Below are 15,582 nucleotides of genomic sequence, written 5' to 3' on the forward strand. Positions count from 1 at the left end.
AAATTTTTCATATGTGTGTATTTTTGTGATATTAATTCAATTTAATTTAAAATTTGATTTCAGTGGGTTTTTATGCATAAACATGTTAGAGAGGTAAATGCCTAGCAATAAAACAAACGAACTAATGCTGCTCCATGTGATTGACAGAGACAAATATACCGCCAAGAATAATTTAAGCATAGCTTGGAATCTAGTTTTTCCTCACTAATTTTTTGTTTTTTTTCAATTTCTTTTAAAAACTTTTCAAATTCACATTCCCCCCAAACTGCACAAAATCCTAGACAATTTCAAAAGAATTCAAGAGCTCCCCCAACAAGATCCCCTTTGAATATTCCTTTCCATTCCAACCCTCAAATTTGAAATCCTCGGACTCTGGTCTTTTTGGACCACATGGCATTGTCCCTTGCTCCGTTAGTGGCGCCCCCAACCCAACATATGTGTGGATGTGACTATTGCTCATTTAATTGTTTCAAGTGCATCAAACAATTCAATTTTCTTTTTCTTTTTTCTACCTTTTCTCATATATCTCTGGCTATTTTCGTAGTGCTATATTTATACGTACACGCAACAAAATACATTGAGGGGTTGGATAAAAATCCATCCTTTCCTAACAAATTCCAAATTACTTTAGTATTGTTTTCTATTTATAATTAGTTGGTCAAGCTCGGAAGAATACGAAAAAGAGCGAGTACATAGTTTTCTGATTTTAGTAGTCGAAGTAAATTAATGGTTAGTGAAATGAGAAGTGATTTTTTAAAAGTAATTTTAGTGTTTTTTTTTTCCTAAAACTTTGTATTATTGAAATAAAAGTGTGGGATATTTTAGTTGATTTATCAATCGTGAGATTTTAGAACTTATTTAATTTCATTAGCCCCACACACATGCCTGTGAAAGAGAATGTAAATGTAAAGGATGATATTTTAGGGTGCGCATGGTAATACTTCTAAAAGTGAATTTCTGCTCCAAAAGTGCTTCTGGAGCATAAATTCATTTGATAATTTAACTTCTGAAACGGAAATTCGTTTGATAAAAATTTTTACTTCGAAATGAATTTCTACTTCTCAAGTGAATTTTCACTTCTAAAATTGTTTTTCCCAATTTGAGAAATTAAAAAAGTCGTTTCTCAACTCAAGAAGTACTTCTTGCCTCACCATTTTTCATTACGCCGTCACCCTCTTTTCATTACGCCTCTCTCGCCTAATCACTCCGCCGCCATCGTCGCCCACCTCCGCCAACCACCAACCTCCGCCGACTATCGCCGCCTCCCGTCGCCCGTCGCCACCGGCGGCCGCCGACCACGCCCAACCCTCGTCGACCCTCACTCGCCGCTAGTTGCCAACCCCTTCCGTCCACCGCACCCCCGGCCGACATCGCTCGCCGCCCACTGTCGCCCTCGTCAACCATTGCCCACAATGGGACGCCATCGACCTCCGCCCTCGGTCGACCGTCGGCCCCTACCGCCGACCGCCACCAACAGTTGTCGGCCGCCATCGCCATTGAGTCTTCATCTTTGGCCGCTCGAGTGAAAAATAAATAATAATTTTAATAATAAAAATTATTTTTTTAAAGAAATTTAAAAAAATTAAGAATGAAGTAGAAATTTTTTGGCCACCGATAATAATTCTTCGCATAAGATTTTGTGTTAATAATGTTCCATAAATAGAAATTTTCAACCGTTACCAAACTAATTTCATCGATAAAAAATCAACTTCTATAGTAGAAGTAAAAAAAATCAACTTATAATCAGAAGTTGATTTCTGAAATAGAAGTGTTGCCATGCGTGCCCTTAGTGATTTTTTTCCGTAGTTTACATAGAATTGATAGGCTATAGCTGTCAAACGTTAACATGCTTCATCTCATAGATAATCTTTGGGATAAGAACAATGAAAGTGTCAAAAATTTCGTATGATGCTCACTTTGGTGTTAAAAGTTTTCTTTAGAGGCGAGCGAGCGGTTCAATGTTTCCTATAGGTTTTACGTGGAATGTGAAACCTATCTATCAAAATAGGTTTCTCATTTTTTGAAACCCGAAAACTGTCTTGTCACAGGTTCTAGGGTTGGGTATAGGGTCTATTTAGATTTCACTTGTATTCTTAATCGAATGATTGCGGTGAATCATCACTTATGATGACCACTTGTTGTTGCAACCCACTTGACAATAACTTATATTTATACTCGCGAATAAATACGAAACATTAACAAAGTGAAAATCTCAATTAAAAATATCACTGGCAATGAAAATTAAATTAGTGATTCCGGACTACACACTCATTATTGGATACCATGGAATATCGTAGGATCACGTGAAGATATATATCAAGCAAAACACAAAACTTGTTACAAGTTATAGGTTCCACCTACCTAGAACTTGAAACTTGCCCGTCATAATGGGTTCTCCAATTTTGGAACCCGAAGACTACACTGCAAACCACGGAATTTGAAACCGAACGGGTTCCCCGCTAGTTCGATTCCAAGTTCTACCCTTGAACCATGAGCACCCCTAGTTTTCTTCATCTCACTTAAATATCAAATCGAAGAAGAAATGATTATTTAAGTGCCTTAGGTGATAAATTTCAACCAAAAGTTTTAGGGAGTATTACCAAAAAAGACCTAAACCTATTGCTATTGTGTCAATTTAGTTTTAAACTTTTTTCTTGCCGATTGAGCCCTAAAACCTTTGTAATGGTGTCAATCCAGTCCATTTGACCGGCTGACATTGACATGTCAATTTTCAAAATATTGTGTTAATATTTTATGAATTTTTTAGTTATTATTTTAACAATTTTTATGTCTTGTTTTTTCTTTCTTTAAGGTTTGAGCCGACGGGAGTTTGCTGGCGACCTCCGCTGGCCCCCGGATGAGGGCTTACGACGCTTGCCTAGCCGTGGCGAGGCAAGCTGGGAGACAACATAAAAGCAAAAAATGCACATACTCCTTTTCCAAATCTGATAATTCGGTGAATTAAGACGATTAGAGGAAGGCCATCCTCGTCGGGCGATGAGGTAGCTTTGTGTATTTCTTGGATGTTCACGTTATGCTTCGAGTTGAAGAATAACGTAGAGCAAATGCACGACCGAGCTCACACACAGCTCCGACAGTCGCAGCGCTAGCATCTGCAATTTTACAGGTAATTTCACTAGGTAAGATTAGGGTTTGCTTCCATGCCCTAATTTAGCCCTAGCTTATCAATTTGAGAAAAAAAAAAAAAAGAAAAGCAATCCACGAGTTCAAGCCGCGCTCGTCAAATTAGGGTTTATATTTAGAGCAGACATGTAAAAGATCTTGTTTGGGACTATCAATGCTAACTGTGCACATCGAATTTTTGGAAACCCAAATCGGAGTTGGCACTTTAAGTGATTGTTCTTTCTTATATAAAAGTGGCACTAAAGTGTGCACCATACGAAATTTTTGACACTTTTAATATCCTTATGCCGATAATATTGTAAATGCATGAAAGTGGGTATATTGATTGAGTTGTTGACCTTATAGAAGTGCCGATAAAATGCTAAATACATGAAAGTGGGTATATCGATCAAAGGTGTTGACCATATACAAGGGAAAGTAGCTTTCAATGCTAATCTCACCTTCCCTCTTTCAATTTTTTTTTACTTTCTCGTGTAGTTTTTCCCTTAATTATATATTATTCAATCGTCTGAAAATATATATTATTATTTCTTAGCAATAATTGATATAACCAAATATATAACAGTGCCCCATATAAGAATACAAGTTGATCTCAATATAAAAGCAAATTTGCATGCACATGCACCTAAATTAACTTAGTAATTTCCAATTCAAAAAGGAGAAAACCATTTTGATATCGAGAAGTTATAAAAGGGCCTGAAATGATTTTTAAAAATCACATCTACAATTTTTTTTATTTATTAAAGATTCATAATAGCCGAATTCCAAACTTAAAATTTCAACAAGATCAAACTCAAATTAGCATGATCATCTACTTAAATTCCCAAGGCGAAACTAGTAAGATTTTAAATGTTTTCGAGAGATACTTTTCAGGATCGCAGAACAGTTTTAGATGTCATTGTGCAAGCGTTTCCAAAGAATCCAAACGTTCAATCAAAGTGGAAGTCAGCTCGGTTAAAAAGCGCCGAGCATAATAAATATTCATCATATCTAGCACATTGAAATTGATTCGGATAAATAAACAGAAGTCGAGTAATCGCCACTCGAACCATTTTCAACGCCTGTATGCCGGATGAGACGATTTCTGTTCCTAATCAACTCATATGGAGGAGAAGAAAAAGGGGGATTGGAAAAGAAAAATTAGCGTAACATCCCTATCATGTTGTCATCAATCAATTTGAAAGAGTGTTTATTCAACTTTAGCGGTCTTTGGCCAATGGAATTAGAGCCTTATTCATGTGAACTTACCAATCTTTCCCCTTTTTTTTTTCTTAATATCTAATTAATGAAAAAAAAATATTGTGGATAAAATAAAATAAAATAAAAATAAGGAAAAAGGGAAAAAAAGGTCAAAAAAAGGGAAAAAGCGGGGGTGTGTGTGGGGGAGTGGGAGGGTGAGGGTGAGCCAGGTCACGCTATCATTTCTCGTGGTGGGGATGATTCCTTCGCTCTTAAATTCCCAAATCTGGCCCTGCCCCTCCCCACCCTCTCGTTCATTTCATCTGCGTTTCAAATCTCTCTCCGACTCTCTCTCTCGCTCGCTCAGCCCCGGCCGAGAGAAACCAGAGCCACCGTGATTTGGGAGGTTGGCTTCGGTCCTTCTCTCCATCTCCTGCTCCGGCGGTAAGCTTCGATCCCGCATTGGGTTTCCCCTGTTTCCGATTCAATTTCCGGATCTGGAAGTTTGCGATTTTCTTGGGCTTGATGCGTTCCTCTTTGGTTGTTTCTTGAGTAGATCGGTTCCGGTCCGATGCGATTCGGAGCGCGTGTTTTCTGGGTGCGGGAAAGTTGTGTGCTTTTTGTCCCGTCTGGTGCTTTGCCCGCTGGTTTCTAGCTTTTCCGGGTCCTTGTGTTGCCGATCTATGGGCTTTTAGCCATCAACTCGAGTAAATTGAGGCTCAGCTCTGTGTTTGATGACGGATGCTTTACTTCTTGGTTTATTAAATGTCTCGTGCATGGTTGAGTGCGTCGATCGGTTGGGTCTGGTTTTTGTGTTTCTTGATCTGTATGTGTGTGGTTTGATTCTTTGATTTGCTGGGTTCTGGGTTTCCATCTTGTGGTGGTTTGCCTTGGCTGGAGTTTTGGGTAGTCTCTGCTTTTCGATGGTTGGCTGTGTGATGTGTTTTAATTTCTGCTCAGGGAGTTTCAACTGGAAAGCATCTTTGACCTTGTCTTTCGTAAGACAAGGTCTACGTCAAAAGCTTCTCTTTTTCATTCGATTATATAGGATGATTATCAGAACGCGGTATGGATTTTACTGGATAGGCTCTGGTTGATTTTATATGTGGAAATGAAAAGGGGCAAATCCGCTTGTGCTTCCCTTCTTTCTCATGATCCCCTCACTTGTGGTAAATTGCAATGTCATAGACACCCAATCCATCGTCCCAAATATTAGTCGTCGGAACCAACAATGCAAACATCCAAATCATTTGTGGAAATAGAGCCTCTGCATGATTTGCAGTGATCTAGATGGGGTGAAATCCTGAGAAGCTTCTTTTCAAATGCTTGCTGGTTTTGAGGATTTAGAGGTTTTGGTCTTACTTATTGTTGTTTGGATTTGTGAAGATGAATGGCTGTCGCTTGAAGCTGCAAGAAAAGGAAAATGATTTCTTGAAGCTTGAATTGTAGGACTTATGGTTCTCGATTTTTTGAAAGGAAAAAAAAAACAGAGAAATCGATTTGTAATTAAAGCTTCTTGCAATTTAGGAATATTGAAGTATTTGTTTTGCACATTTGAAGTGGCAAGTAATCTTTTGTGGCTCGATTAAGCTCCTTATTTTGTAGCTACTTGCAGGTTAATACTTTTTGAAAATGGCCGATACTGAGGATATTCAGCCCCTTGTTTGTGACAATGGGACTGGCATGGTCAAGGTTGGTTGCTACTATTATCTGTCAAAATGTAGCAAGTTGATATTCCTGGTTGTTGAAATATGACTAGCTAAATGTGCTCTTTATCATATGTTTACAGGCTGGGTTTGCCGGTGATGATGCACCTAGAGCAGTCTTCCCCAGTATTGTGGGCAGGCCGCGACACACTGGTGTCATGGTTGGAATGGGTCAGAAGGATGCCTATGTTGGTGATGAAGCCCAATCTAAAAGGGGTATTCTTACCTTGAAATATCCCATTGAGCATGGTATTGTCAGCAACTGGGATGACATGGAGAAAATATGGCATCATACCTTCTACAATGAGCTCCGTGTTGCTCCGGAAGAGCATCCCGTCCTTCTAACTGAAGCGCCTCTCAATCCAAAGGCAAACAGAGAGAAGATGACTCAAATCATGTTCGAGACTTTCAACGTGCCGGCCATGTATGTTGCCATCCAGGCTGTTCTGTCTCTGTATGCCAGTGGTCGTACAACTGGTACGGAATATTTTCTTTTTTGTCAAATTTCATATTTGTAATCTTGCCCTTTTACGTTTCAAGTCTTCCCTTGTTAAATAAATAAATATATATAAAATATTTCTTTGAACAGGTATTGTGCTTGATTCTGGTGATGGTGTGAGCCACACTGTCCCAATCTATGAAGGTTATGCTCTTCCCCATGCCATTCTCCGTCTTGATCTTGCTGGTCGTGATCTTACTGACGCACTAATGAAGATTCTCACCGAGAGGGGTTACATGTTCACCACCACTGCTGAACGGGAAATTGTCCGTGACATGAAGGAAAAGCTTGCATACGTTGCCCTTGACTACGAGCAAGAGCTGGAAACTGCTAAGAGCAGCTCCTCTGTCGAGAAGAACTATGAGCTTCCTGATGGACAAGTCATCACAATTGGGGCTGAGAGATTCCGCTGTCCAGAAGTCCTCTTCCAGCCATCGTTGATTGGAATGGAAGCTGCTGGCATTCACGAAACAACCTATAACTCCATAATGAAGTGCGATGTTGATATCAGGAAGGATCTTTATGGAAATATTGTGCTTAGTGGTGGTTCTACTATGTTCCCGGGTATTGCAGACAGGATGAGCAAGGAGATAACTGCTCTTGCTCCGAGCAGCATGAAGATTAAAGTGGTTGCACCACCTGAGAGAAAGTACAGTGTCTGGATTGGAGGGTCAATCCTTGCATCTCTCAGTACCTTCCAGCAGGTAGAGATTGTTTCTTGCAATTTGCTTTGCTCGACTCCGTAGCTTTTTGGTCTTTGTGGTAGTCGCAATCATGTTTGCTCTTGGCTTGGTACTAACCCACTTGCTTTACGTTGAATTTTGCCAGATGTGGATTTCCAAGGGTGAGTATGATGAATCTGGCCCATCCATCGTCCACAGGAAGTGCTTCTAAACCCAGCAAGGTCTTGTGAGCTATTTGATGGCTTTTTCTGTCATGTCTTGCGAGCTCGAGTTTTATGAAGTGATGATGGAGTTGGTGAAGGAGGGCATGTTGGGAGTTTCAATTTACTGTAGCTTCTTCAAGTATGACTCTTCATTGTGATCACCATCTTTGAGAAGCAACTTTGTAACTGTTCTCTCTGTATGGAGTGAGTCAAAAATTGGTATTGAAGTTCTTGCCAGTCATAGTCAGATTTTGTCTCTAGTATGTCTTTTAGGGGGGGTTGGGTTTGTGGTGCTTCTTCTTAATTGCTCATTTTGGTCGTATATTAAGTTTTTTTCCTGGATATTAATGTCAATACTGTATGAGGATTATATTCTGTTTGAGGTTTGTCCGTTCAAGTTTCTGATTGGAGATCTTTTCCTTTTGCTTTCGACCTCTCCGCCCTTAATCAACTAACTTGTCTTGTGCAAAACATGCTGTGCTATGCTGCAAATACACTAGCTGTTACTCTGCAGAAGGGTGTTAATGTTTCTTTGTCCTGGAAGTACTATGCCGGTTATTGTCTCTTGGAATCGAGAGAATCAAGAAAATGAGAGCAAAGATCATGGACCCCCACGACGCCTGAGCTATAAGTTTCCATCATCTGATGACAGGAATTATCTTATGCAATTGTCTGCCGAAATCCTGATGATTGTTTGCGATTAGCGCGCGTTATCATCAATAATGTTTTTCGAGCTTCTAAAGAAAAAGAGCGAAGGAAGAGATGTGAGGGATATCTTAGTGAGCACGATCGTTCTTAGAAGTGGCTCAGCTGCCAAAGATAGTGGTTTCATGAAGTCCCTTCATAATCCGAGTAGCCAAAGGTTGTCTCCTAAATTGCTTATGGTATTTGAGTAAGATAAGGCCGTGCCCACTGCCGTGAAAATTGTGTGCTGGAGAAACATGTTCGATGTGATCGGCACTGGACATAAAACGTTTGGCGATTCAATGATAGCTGTTTCGCTTGGAGTGTCGAATACGAATGGCTGCTCCAACAACGAAGCTGAACCAACTCCGTCCAAATTTTTGAGTACTTCCGAAGCAAAAATTCAACCTGTCTTCAGGAAGTTACCATACTCAACTCAGCGAAACCACCAGTTCTCACGAGAAGCAGTGCTCTCTCCATCTCGATTGACGTTCTTTGAAGCAAAGTAGTATCCTAGGAAAGAAGCAAAGATAATTTCTCTTGACTCGAGAAAAAAATGGGTCGTCCAAATTTTTGAGTACTTTCGAAGCAAAAATTCAACCTGTCTTCAGGAAGTTACCTTCAGGCTTCAACCACCCAAAGTATTAGTAAATTCTGAATGCAAAAGCACTTGGTATTTCGTTCTTACAATAGGTGTCCGCTTATGGTAAATGTACAGTGGGTATGATTGATATTAAAACTCTGTTTTGCTGGAAATATGGAATTACAATTTCTCGACTCGAGAAAAAAATGAGTTCAGACTCATGTCCAATGCATAACGGATTGTACTCAGCTAAAAGTGCTTCAATTTTGCACTCATTACACTCGATGATCATCTTCAGTGTCAAAGTGGCATCCATACAAAGAAAATCTGGTAGTGTCAAATCAAATTTGCGTACGCAATGATGACAAACCAGTCGAGAGAGAGCAGGAGAGGCATCGGACATTGGAATGACATAAAGAACGAAATGGGCTGTCCCAGCAGGACTTTCTGTTAGTCTGGGAGGGGAACACCGGGAGCTGAAACAAAGAACGATGCCAAGCTTGCCAAAAAGGGATGCGCCACTGAAGAACTGTTTCCATTACATTAGCTGAAGAGTTTCAAGGACAGCAGACCAACCGGATACATAGACATCTCAGGTCAGATGATGCAAACACAACTGGATTACTTGAAAAGCTCCATCCACAAAGTGACTGACACGATACTCAAGGGATCCGGAGCAACTACTACGGAATTCCTTAATTTTCTTATAAAAAAGTGGGCAGGAATTCCTTGAGGATTCCCAACCATCTTCATCAATCAGCACCAGATGCATGCCATTTATCCAAGAGTGTGACAACGATGATGTCACTCAAGCAGCCTCTTTGGCTTGTTTCATGAGCTGTATAAATTCCCCAAAAGCTGTGGCAAAAACGAGAACTTCTATTAACTAGCATTTAAGAGTTCCTACTAACTACCATAGGAAAAAAATCCAAGATTAGACTCTTGAAACCTGTTTGAGATAGTTATGGGAACCTAGACCACTAACTATACAATCATTCCTCTCAGTACAAATTCAATACAACTGTTACAAATTATATTCTGTGCTTTGGCCAAGATTTAATTGCTCTTAGATGACCAATTGACATGAAACATGAAAGGCAAAAAATTTCACAATCAGCGAGACACTTACAGGTATCAGAATCATGTGGTCCTGGGGATGCTTCAGGGTGGTACTGAAGAGACATGAGCTTTAACGCAGGAAAGGCCAGACCAGCGCAGCTCCCATCATTAAGATTTATGTGAGTCACTTCCACACCCTCTGGTAATGAAGCAGGGTCAACTGCATAGTTGTGATTCTGCACCAACAGAAGAAAAGAAATCAGTACTCTTTCCGCAACAGACGTGCTAGGCTCTTTCTCTCTCTACGCTTCTTCATCTCTGTTCCTCAACTCAGTGAACTAATCAAACCAGTTAATTATCCCTAAGGAAACCTCACAGAGTTTGAACCGTACAACGTACCTGAGAACTAATCTCCACTCGGCTATTGTGAAGATTCCGGACCGGATGATTCCCTCCATGATGACCAAATTTCATTTTAAATGTTTTGCCACCTAGGGCTTGGCCCAGCAACTGATGACCCATGCAAATTCCGAAAACAGGGACTTTGCCAATTATTTCTTTGACAGTTTCAACAGCGTAAGGGACAGCAGATGGGTCTCCTGGGCCATTGCTGAATAGAACTCCATCGGGGTTCATTTTGAGAGTTTCTGATGCTGGCCATGTTGAGGGGACTACAGTAATTTTACAGCGGTAGGATGCTAACCGCCTCAGTATGTTCTGCTTTATCCCGAAGTCGTACGCAACAACCTTCAATAAAAAGCAAACATAACAATGCATTTCAAATTTTCAATCAAAATTGTGGGAAGAACTCGGTGGCTTAAGACTTGGGATAAGATACTGACACGAAATTTATCTTCGCCCCTTCCACCAGATGTGAACTCCCAGTCTGAGTTTGTTTTATCAATCCATTCATAAGGAGCATCACATGAAACCCCACTGATCAAATCAACACCTAAAGACAAGATAAAACTCAGCATTTCAAACTTATGAAATTCACAAGCCACTTTTGTCCATTAAACTAAATTCTCACCGACAATGTCCCATGAACGTGACATTTCCAGAAGTTCCTTGTCTGTCTTTGATCGTTCCGTGCTCAATACACCAATAAGGCTTCCATCTTGCCTTAATCTGCGGGTGATTGCACGTGTGTCAACATCATCTGCAACAGAAATAAAGGCAAGAACATGAGTTCGATGAGCAAGTTACAAGTGCAAAGTTAACGAACTATTGGTAGTTTGACTTAATCATTTTCAAAAAAATTTGCAGCTATGCCTCACATATTCCCATGATATTCCTCTCTGCCAAATAATCACCCAATGTTTTCGTGCATCTCCAATTTGAAGTGCTGCACAATGCCAAGAAACAAATCATATAAAGTCGCAGTCTTATTTTCACAACATAGGAAATGGAGGAGGAACTCGCAGTCTTATTTTCGCAACAACACGGGGAAATGGAGGAGGAACTTGCCTGATACTCAAACTACGAATGACAAGGCCGGCAAGGAAGCATTGCCTCGATTCTTCATCATCTGACAATGAGTCAAAGGCTCAATTTTAAGCTACCACCGGAGCATGGATGCGTGGAAAAATCTTCACTTACCGAAATTAACCCCAGTATTGCCAATGTGTGGGTTTGTCATCAGGACAAACTGTCCAGCATAACTCGGGTCTGTAAGAATTTCTTGATACCTGAAATTCATGTATATGACTGATGTTGGACTTCACAAACAAAATGGATGAGAAGAACATTTCCATCTTGTCTGATGACAAGAGACAGGAAAACTTTCATTTGAAGAGAACTGTTAAGTCATGCATTTGATCTCCAGCAAAAAGCATGGGAAGCTACAGCAAAAAACATGTTGGCTTGCTGAGTATCATCACTTTGTTAATATATATTCATCAAATACTGGGAAATGAGTACAATTAAGAGAAGAGTTCTCCAACCATAACAAAGCAACCTTACCATCTTGATATGGTGAATAATTACATTATGTTAAAAAAAAATCATCCGAACAAAGACAACAACAAAGAGTCCCCTCATCTCCTATAAATCACTCATTCTGCAAACAAATTGCTCAAGAAATGATAAGCATGCCAACACTCAAATTGAAACAGAATCATCTCAAACTAATCCATAAAGGTGAGATGGCCATCCAACTTGACCGATTACATATAATTCAACCACATTGATTTTTGCCAAATTTTTTTAGGTTCTCTTTTATCTTGGCTTCCAAAAGCATCTCCTGACTTTTGAGGAAACATCATTTCACCTTGAAATTGGGAGTTTCCACTGGTATATGTTCTGTCAATTATGTCAGTTTCCTATGGACATTATCCACTGCTATTGATAAAACGAAATGATTTCGTAGAGAGACAATTGTTTGCACTCATTCCGAGCAATCTCCGACTCTTTTTTCTTGTGACCTGCAGGGTTGCCACTTCAGTATTTCCTCAATAAATATAACTTTGACTTTAGTAAGCTAACGATATACGTTTTGAAGTAAAGAAGAAGCATGCACAATGGCCACTCAACTAGTTCAAGAGAGGGAAAACACTTCTATGCTGGTCATCAGCAAGAGAAAGAATACAAACATTAGTGTATGGGGCTTTTGATGCCCATATGATGAGACACATGTTTTTCTCCCTCTCTTGTGAAAAATAGATCAACATCAATTTGAAAATGAGTCACTCAATTCACTCCTAATTTCTTATTAGTGCCTCCCTCCTTGTTTAAACGTCTGTCTACCAGATAACTAGAAACTATCATAGCCTAGAAAAAGTATGTAGCTTAAGCAGTAACTTCTGACATTTTGCCAAGCCCAAGTGGACACATATGAACTTTTCTTTGACATGTAAAGAGGAGTGCCTCCTTAAATTATCATCTTTTCACTTTAGTTATTTATTTTAATCTGTCGATTATAGGAAGTCAATGCTGAAGCAGTGAAAAGAGATCTCTAGTATTGCGCCAATGAACACAGATAGAAAATGCTCTTTTACACTTCGAAAGTCAAATTGAAGATGATGTAGCTTCAGGATGACTTTTCTGTTGAAGATACTAGAGCTCTCATTATCTTTGTTTACTGCAAAGTTCAAAATTGTTATATATTTTTAAACGGGGTTACGTACAAATTTAGTCCTTTGAGTTTCAGCTTTTGTGCGATTTGATCTTCAAAATTCCATATAATACAATCAAATTCCCCAACTTTATATATTTGTCCAATTAGATACTCTAAGTTTTATTTTGTGACAATCAAGTCCTCTAACTTTCTTAATTTGTACAATCAAATACTTCCATCAACCACTCTAACTAAACTGTCAAATTAATCAATGATGTGATATTGCTTATGTGAAAGAAAATGCCACGTGATAATTAATTTGTCCCCAAATGATCCAAAAACAAACGGTAAATACAAGAAAAAAAGTCCTTTGACAGTATCAGTTACAGTGGATAAACAATGCAATTGATCGCACACATTAAGAAAGTAAGAGGAGTTGATTGCACAAAATAAAACTTGCGACCAAATTGCACAAATCCAAAAAGTTAGAGGACTTAATTACACAAAATAAAAGTTAGATGATCAAAATGCACGTATTTTGAAACTTAGAGGAATATATACTTAACCGTGAGAAATGAAAGCTTCCATGTATCTTGAGTTGTGCATCTTGTCTAGTTAAGGTATCTATTACAAACAATGACGACGATGACAACAAACCAAGCCTTGTCCCACTTATCGGCTATGCGAATCATTTCACCCCATTGTGCTTAATTGTGAATAAAGATTTTTTATTTACGCACGATTTACATCTTCCCTTGACATCTGTTCCACATGTTTTTAGATACTTCCCTGCTCTTTTTCATCTATGCGTAGATCATTGAACATGTCTCCTCGCTAGCCAGCCAAAGTTCCACTTCAACGCAATTAAATCATCCTAGATGAGCCCCTCTCATCCGATACTCGAATGAGGTAGCACCTGCTTGTCCTCTAATAAGTTCCTCTTCCATCACATTTTTTTTTCAAGCACCCACATATCCAAAGAAGCATTCTCATCTTCGCTATGCTCATTTTTCGCACATGTTGATGTTTAGTTGCCATAAAGCATCGCTCCATTTATTTCACCGGGAAACACTCAAAACATAAAAAATACAAGAATTTCAAATAGAAAATGAAATTTATACATTCTGTTATGAAAATTGAGTATAAGAGGAATACTGTCTTGCATGGGCAAAATCCTAATTATCCTATCCATGAGTCGATATGTTCTTTCATAAATTTTGTATAATCATCTAAAAACTTACATATCTAAGGAAACAAATTTTTAAAAACATCTTAGTACCCGGTCAAGGAGGTGTTGAAAACAACTTCTCCAACTTGTGTTCCCGAAGCCCCAAACGACTTGGCCCTCCAAATAGAACCATCTGCCAGGACCAGCCTCGCATCAGCTAGTTTCCAGGGCCTTTCTTGAACAGCTGAGGCTCAACAAAAACGTCACATTATATTACGAGAACGCCCCCAACATGTCAACGCGTTTGAAAGGGACAAGCATATAAACAAACACGTTGAGGACAATCCGAACCACCTCGGGAACGAACAATCAAAAAAGAAGAACACCCACAAAGATCACCCTTAATGAAAATACCAGTGAAGGCATCGTGAGAAGAGGAGAGAGGAACTGAGCATCTGACGACGAAAGGCCTCGACTTTGAAGGGTTCTTCGTAGAAGGGTCCGTAACGAAGCATCTCACAGCATAATTTACAGTCGCCATTGCTCTCTCTCTATCTCTGCGTCTCAAGTTCGTTCCTTTGATGCGTCTCTCGAGTTTCTCTCACTCCACTGCTGCATTGAGGAAGGAGAGCCGGAAGCTGCGAACACAACTAGGACAGAGAAACCCTAACAAGATTAATAATTTTATTAAATACCAAAACTATTTTTCGGCCAAAGAAAAATCTTTTTACAAATAAAAAATTATTAATTTTAAATATCGTGATTAAGACTTGCTTTAATGAATACATAAACAAATGGGAAAAAAAAATCTCAAATAACAGCATAAAGTAGTGTATTCATTTTTTTAAATAAGAGTCTAAAGTGGACCTTATTTCGGATAAAGGCGTGAAGTGTTCAAATTGTTCTAAAAAAGGACCTGACCGAAGGACATTTTCATGTTTTACTTTTTGAAATTTTTTTCTTTTTCTATTTGTCTATTTCCCTTTTCTTTTTTTCTTTTTTTCCTTTTCCTCTTTCCTCCCCTCCCTAGGCTATCGTGGGCCTCCAGGCGAAGTCGAGCCAACTTCAAGTGAGGTAGTGCACTGGTGAGGACAGCTGATGGGCCCCATTGCCCATTGCCATCGCCATGGCGTCGTCCACCTAGACATCAAGCCCAAAAACATACTCTTCGACTCCCGAGGGCAGCTGAGGCTCACGGACTTCGGCTCTGCGGAAGTGATCAGCGGAGAGCAGACTGCGGCACTGAAGGGGTGGTAGGCACTTTGTACTACGTGGCGCCGAAGGAGGTAGCAAGGAGGGAGTATGTATGATGACCCGAAAATCCTCACATGCATATTGGTGAATTAGTATTTAATGAATTCGGATTATGAAATAAGTATTAAGAAATTTTTATCCGAACTCCCATGTATTTTTCAAGAATTTTTATGGACCCGGTACTATTTTTAGGGACATGATATGTTGAATTTGGTCTCATCGGGTCAAGTATGTACAAAATTGGGACAAGCGGGGATAGAATTTGGACAAGGCCGCATGTGGATATGCAGGGGAGCACGTGCCACGCTCGCAGCTAACCGGTGGACACGTGGAATGCGCACGTGACACGTGGAATGCACACATGA

The 15,582-nt window shown here is 39.6% G+C and overlaps 2 protein-coding genes across 3 annotated transcripts; one reads left to right on the top strand and one right to left on the bottom strand.

Moving 5' to 3' along the window:
• The first annotated feature begins 4,602 nt into the window (after positions 1 to 4,602).
• Positions 4,603 to 7,838, top strand: LOC115750523 (actin-7-like). Of its 2 annotated transcripts, none has more exons than XM_030687945.2 (5): positions 4,603 to 4,767; positions 5,939 to 6,015; positions 6,113 to 6,506; positions 6,619 to 7,232; positions 7,357 to 7,838. In XM_030687945.2, exons 2-5 carry the CDS (start codon positions 5,956 to 5,958, stop codon positions 7,420 to 7,422), a joined length of 1,134 nt encoding a protein of 377 aa, XP_030543805.1. In that variant the 5' UTR covers positions 4,603 to 4,767; positions 5,939 to 5,955; the 3' UTR covers positions 7,423 to 7,838. The 2 variants fall into 2 exon arrangements, with proteins under 2 accessions (XP_030543805.1, XP_030543804.1); XM_030687944.2 differs by having other exon boundaries at positions 4,608 to 4,767; positions 5,929 to 6,015.
• A 1,357-nt stretch (positions 7,839 to 9,195) lies between these two features.
• LOC115750521 (carbamoyl-phosphate synthase small chain, chloroplastic) lies at positions 9,196 to 14,620 on the bottom strand. Its single transcript, XM_030687939.2, has 10 exons — positions 14,378 to 14,620; positions 14,075 to 14,207; positions 11,340 to 11,428; positions 11,208 to 11,268; positions 11,018 to 11,085; positions 10,771 to 10,899; positions 10,583 to 10,692; positions 10,140 to 10,487; positions 9,811 to 9,976; positions 9,196 to 9,539 (listed from the first exon to the last, which is right to left on the bottom strand). Exons 1-10 carry the CDS (start codon positions 14,502 to 14,504, stop codon positions 9,490 to 9,492), a joined length of 1,281 nt encoding a protein of 426 aa, XP_030543799.1. The 5' UTR covers positions 14,505 to 14,620; the 3' UTR covers positions 9,196 to 9,489.
• Between the last annotated feature and the right edge of the window lie 962 nt (positions 14,621 to 15,582).

The sequence above is a fragment of the Rhodamnia argentea genome, chromosome 11 (genome assembly GCF_020921035.1).
Source record: "Rhodamnia argentea isolate NSW1041297 chromosome 11, ASM2092103v1, whole genome shotgun sequence".
NCBI lineage: Eukaryota > Viridiplantae > Streptophyta > Magnoliopsida > Myrtales > Myrtaceae > Rhodamnia > Rhodamnia argentea.

Bases quoted from the DNA above. Each gene is read 5' to 3' on its own strand.
- LOC115750523 (XM_030687945.2), top strand. From the start codon at position 5,956: ATGGCCGATACTGAGGATATTCAGCCCCTTGTTTGTGACAATGGGACT. The intron at 6,507-6,618 runs GTACGGAATATT...TTCTTTGAACAG, and splicing joins TGCCAGTGGTCGTACAACTG to GTATTGTGCTTGATTCTGGT. The intron at 7,233-7,356 runs GTAGAGATTGTT...GAATTTTGCCAG, and splicing joins CTCTCAGTACCTTCCAGCAG to ATGTGGATTTCCAAGGGTGA.
- LOC115750521 (XM_030687939.2), bottom strand. From the start codon at position 14,504: ATGGCGACTGTAAATTATGCTGTGAGATGCTTCGTTACGGACCCTTCT. The intron at 10,693-10,770 runs GTGAGAATTTAG...TCTTGTCTTTAG, and splicing joins ACGTTCATGGGACATTGTCG to GTGTTGATTTGATCAGTGGG. The intron at 10,488-10,582 runs GTCAGTATCTTA...TTTTTATTGAAG, and splicing joins GGGGCGAAGATAAATTTCGT to GTTGTTGCGTACGACTTCGG.